This window comes from Fragaria vesca, linkage group LG5 (assembly GCF_000184155.1).
Source record: "Fragaria vesca subsp. vesca linkage group LG5, FraVesHawaii_1.0, whole genome shotgun sequence".
NCBI classification, from domain to species: Eukaryota; Viridiplantae; Streptophyta; class Magnoliopsida; order Rosales; family Rosaceae; genus Fragaria; species Fragaria vesca.
Window position 1 is genome coordinate 27,709,932 of NC_020495.1, and position 5,665 is coordinate 27,715,596.

The window sequence follows — 5,665 nt, forward strand, 5'->3', positions numbered from 1 at the left end:
ATTAGTATATATATATATATATATATATATATATATATTATCTTATTAATGTGAAGGTAACCATGCTTTAGACAAATTTCCTAGTTAAATATCGACATTTTAGCTATTCAGTTTTCAGTTTCTTATAGGTTGATCATTCCTGAAGTTACGACTTACGACAAATTAATGAGAGATTTTATGTCATTGAATATATCAATTGTGGGACCATTTTCACTACTATAATATTGAGCAAATGTCACACATCTTGTGTAGGCAATAGAGATGTTGCAATTTTCTGTAAGTGTGGCAATTAAATTAGGATATTAATGGGTATTAGTGGAGCGGTCATTCTCCGCTAAAGACATCCTTAACTATGGTGCAGATTTTCTTATTTTAACTCATTTTTCGATCATATTTTCTTATCTTAACCGTTCAGTATCTATGTATATATGAGTAGATCATGTCTTCAAAATTGTAGCTAATTTAGTAATCGTTAAGGTCTCGAAAATGTATAAAATCAATAAACGAACTGAATCTGTTCAACCTGAATTGTTCGTGTTTTTCATGGTAAATCATAATTTTGAATGCCTTAACAATCACCAACTTAGCTAAAATTTTGTAGAGATGATCTACTCATAAATACATAAACACTATAATCGAAAAGTGAGTCAATTAAAGAAATCCGATCTGCACCATAATTAAGTTAAGGATGTCCTTATCTGAGAAAAATCTATTAGTGAAGTACAAGGGAAAATTGCCACATATATAGGAATTACAACATGTGTGGCTTTTGCTCAATATTGTGGTAGTGTTTCAATTCATAAGTCAACAACTTGACTGTTAGATTTTCAGGTTTCTGTTAGTAGTATATATACGGTTTGCTTCTATTCATACCTCCACGTACAATTGCTACTTATACCTCCTCTGATTTTTGTACAACTGGAAATAAATTTATACAAAAACTAGAGGTGGTATAAGTAGCAATTGTGGATGTATGAATGAAAGCTCCCATACGGTTTTCAACTAAATTGAAAAAATTTGATGCCCTCTTTTTTTATTTTAAAAATGTTGGTAATATAATCGTAAATTCGTAATTTATTATTATGAACATATATATAACTGGTTCAGGTTGGACATATTTGTTTCCTCCACTAATTTGAATTACTTTGTACTTTAAGGCCCCGTTTGGTTGGCTCCTACCATAGTATGAGAAAGGAATTAATTTGGTTTTCCATTCCAAGGGGTTGATTGGTTGTACATATAGACAGTAAGTAAACAAAAAAAAGAATCTGACTAGAAATTGACTCCTTCATCAAACCTAAATTCAATTACTTTGTCAAGACGTGGTATTCCAATTCCATTCCCACTGTCAAAGTCACAATTACATAAATTATCTTCTAAATAAATTTTAATGTTGTACGTATTTGGAAATCATAAAAGGGCATTATTGAAAAATATAACTTTGTATTTCATTATAATGACTTACCAAACATTACAATACGAATTAATATACTTGATTCCATAATTTAATTTTCAATATGTACCAAACACCTACATGGAAATAACAAAACTTATTTCATTCCATATCTGTTTGAAAAAAAATATAAATCAATTTCTAATTTTTACTTTTCTGCTAACCAAATGGGACCTGTTTAGGTTGGCTGAAAACTTATAATAAAATGATACATTTATGGATATGGCATCTCTATATTTAACTTGTAACCGTCCTTCTATGTTTTTTTTTTTTTTTCATTTTTGTTTGAGAAATTTTATTAACACATCCCCAAATGCTAAATACACATCACTTTTTTTATATAAATTATTTAAGATTTTGTGGGTACGTAAAATTACCAAAAGAGACATTCATATCAAAAATAAAGAAATCTAGCTGAAATAAAATATTCCGCTTAATAGTTTTCTTACATCCATTTCGAGAAAAATGTGTGTGAAGATACCAAACCCTTATCAGAAATAGCTAGCGACGTTTATCATGAACAACCATAGTTTCAAGCAAAAACTGAAGACAACGTAATGGATTATAGTGGTATTTCTTAACCCCTAAGCGAGGTATGACTCCTCTGTCTTTGATTAAGTTTGATCTACTATAAAATTTAGATTTTAGGGTTTGTTGTTTGATTAGATAGTACAATTTGAAGTTGGAAATTTAGATTTTACTGTGAGAAAAGATGAAATTTTTTTGAGAAAAATCTCACTAATGCGATTTTTTTTTTAAAATAATTGAGAAGTAGATCTAGAAAAATATATGTATTTAGTGAATGAGTTGTGTATTCTAAATGAGGGTATTGTAGGAAGTTTAGGTATGTGTATGTAGTAAAATATTAAAACAATAAAGTCAATATGTGATGTATTAAATATGAGATGTATATCTAGTAATTAGAAATGTGTTAATAAATTTATACCTTTGTTTTTGTGTAATAGGTATACACATAGGAGATTATCAAGTTAACAATCTTGATATCTCTATAAATGTTGTCGAATCAAAACATGGTCATGACGATAAAAGGAGTTTTATTTCCTCAGGTACGTACATTGCATGTACATAAGGTCATAATATGTCAATCATGTACCCTAGCCTAAAACCTCAAGTCATTTATCTTGTCCCCTTAATAAGTATCACCCATCCTTCAAAATTATAATTTTTGTTCGGTTTTATTTTTCTTAGTAAGTTATTGGTTTATGCAAGTAGTTTTGTCACACCTTCAAACAAGTTTAATTCCTTTTTGTCTTCAATTATATGTTGTGATGATTATAACTAAAAGCTTATACCAACATATGTGATTTTGCAATGCAATGCAGTTATGAATTCATTTAGAAGATTTTCCAAAGGTGTCGGTAAATTTTGCGGTAAGCTACCTTGTTTTAATATTTAAATTATGCTCTAAATGCTTTTGTTCAGAAGAAAGAAGTTGATGGTGTTTCCAATGTTGCCCTAGGAATCGATTTTATATATCATATGAAATCGACACATGAATGGATCTTTCTTTTTCTACATTGCATGGGTGAAACGACAAAATATCATCATCTCACTCCAGAGCAACTTGAAATGGTTAAAAAATCAGTCTTCGTTGCTATAGAAAAAGGGCATTTTGAGTTTGTTACTCGACTATGTAAAACAAATCCAAGAATACTCACGGATACTTATGATGAACATGGGAGGACCATATTTCATGTTGCCGTTCAATATCGTCAAGAAGAGGTTTATAGTCTTATGTATGGGCTTGATGAAGAAAAGCAGTCTGAAATTGGAATTACTCTAGTGAACACTGACTATAATCTGCTACATATTGCTGCCGATTTATTCTCGGGTTCATATGGTGATCGTATTCAAGATGCAAGTTTGCGACTACAAAGAGAACTACAGTGGTTTAAGGTAAAAATGTCTCATTACACACGGATTTACATATTACTTTCATATTTAAATGTTGACTAAAGTAATCAAACCTAGAAGAACAATGTTACTTACATCAGTCATTTGGTATCTCAGTTCGGACACCAGAGCAAATAGAAGTTGGTCTGTTTCGGTATCCTCTTTTTTTATTTTCGGAATAGGCGGGATTAGTCCAATCAAACCCTGAGGATCTTACATTGATGGAAATTTGGAAACTATAAATGGATAAACTAACTAAACTGCAATCTAAAATTTTAGGGGATTTTAGGAGGAATTAGATTTACACCCAATTTTTGATAGCTATTTTAAATGAAACCCATTTAATCTTTTTAGCCAAATTGTTACCCTACATTTCATTTTAGTGTCAATTTGCTACCATAGCTTTCATTTCAGCCAATTTGCTACCTTATGTTTTCAAAATTAGCCAACTTACTACATTTTTGTCATTTTATTTTGTTCATTTCTTCATCCATATATGAATTAATACTGAAAATTGAAAGTAAATTAAAGTTGTTTGATGTTGAAATTTTGATTAGTAAATTGGTTAATCTTGAAAGCCTAAAGTAGAAAATTTGATGGAAGGGTAGCAAATTGACATATTTAATAATTATGGTAGCAAATTAGCTAATTATGAAAAGCCAGGGTAGCAAATTGGCTGAAATGAAAATTAGGATAGCAAATTGACACCAAGGTGAAAGTTAGGGTAGCAAATTGGCAATTATACTATAATAATATATGGGAAAAAGACCATTTACACAAAATAGAAAAAGTCAAACCCCATTTCAATGATATTCTTTTTTATTAACCCATTTGAATACAAGGTACTTATTTTAAGCCCAAATACACAAATCTTTATTAAAATATAATAAAATTATATTTTTAAAGACTTTTTTACTCTTAGCTTTTACTTAAAGAGAAAAAGTGAAAAAGATGGAGGGAAGACTTTGCCGAAAGCACACCGGCCTCCCGCGCCAGTCACCGGCGGCCGCATTCCGGTCGCCGGACTCCGAACTCCGACCGCCAGAATCCGGTCACCGGTGACCTGAATTTTCTGACGGCCGGAAAATTGCCGGCATCCGGTGGCGGGAATTTTCCAGAAATCTCACTGGATTTTTTTAAATGCCATCGGAATTTACGTAATCTTAACCCCAGTACGAAAAATAAAGTTTACTACCCCTAGTAAACTTTTACTGGGGGTAGTAAACTCAAAATAAAGTTTCTCTATGACCATTATACACCTTAAAACAGTGAAAAATCAACTTTGATGCAGAAAAATAAAGTTTACTACCCCTAGTAAACTTCTGTTGGGGGTAGTAAACTTGCAATACAGTTTTCCTATGACCATTATATACCTTAAAAGAGAGAAAAAATCAACATATATGCAAAAAAATAAGGTTTACCACCCCTAGTAAACATCTTACTGGGGGTAGTAATCTTGCAAAATAATATCTCTAAGGCTATAAGTACACATTAAAACGGAGAAAAATCAACTTAGATGCGAAAAAAATAAAATTTACTACCCCTAGTAAACTGGGGGTAGTAAACTTGTAAAACAGTATTTTCAAGACCATAATACACACTAAAACAAAGAAAAACAATTTAGATTCGAAAAACTAAAGTTTACTATCCCCAGTAAACTTTTATTAGGAGTAGTAAACTTGTAAAAAAAATATTTTCAATGCTATAATACACACTAAACAGAGGAAGAACAACCTAGATGTGAAAAAATAAAGTTTATTATCCCCAGTAAACTTATACTGGGGTTAGTAAGCTTGCAAAACAATATCTCCAAGGCCATAAGTACACATTAAAACGGAGAAAAATCAACTTAGATGCAAAAAATAAAATTTACTACCCCTAGTAAACTTTTACTGGGGGTAGTAAACTTGCAAAACAGTATTTTCAAGGCCATAATACATATTAAAACAGATGAAGAACAATTTAGATTCGAAAAACTAAAGTTTACTACCCCCAGTAAACTTTTATTGGGGGTAGTAAACTTGCAAAACAATATTTCAAGGCCATAATACAGACTAAAACAGAGGAAGAACAACTTAGATCGATGCAAAAAAATAAGTTTACTACCCCCATTAAACTTTTACTGGGGGTAGTAAACTTGCAATCTATTATTTCCAGAGAAAAATCAACACACAAGCAAATAATAGAAAATTACTACCCCTAGTAATTTTTATATTTTGGGTGCGGAACACAAAAAAAAGATGCTATGAAATATTACTACCGTCAGTAAGAATCTTAATTATTCCATATACATGAACG

General features: G+C 30.9%; 1 protein-coding gene across 1 annotated transcript in view; it reads left to right on the forward strand.

Annotated features, from left to right (window-relative positions):
* Positions 1-5,665, forward strand: part of LOC101301881 (alpha-latrotoxin-Lh1a-like) — a 19,340-nt gene that overhangs the window by 10,222 nt on the left and 3,453 nt on the right. Inside the window, exons 5-7 of the mRNA XM_004301882.1 lie at positions 2,419-2,520; positions 2,797-2,844; positions 2,934-3,370. Of these exons, the coding sequence (XP_004301930.1) occupies positions 2,419-2,520; positions 2,797-2,844; positions 2,934-3,370 (587 nt within the window). The remainder of the gene's footprint in view (positions 1-2,418; positions 2,521-2,796; positions 2,845-2,933; positions 3,371-5,665) is intronic.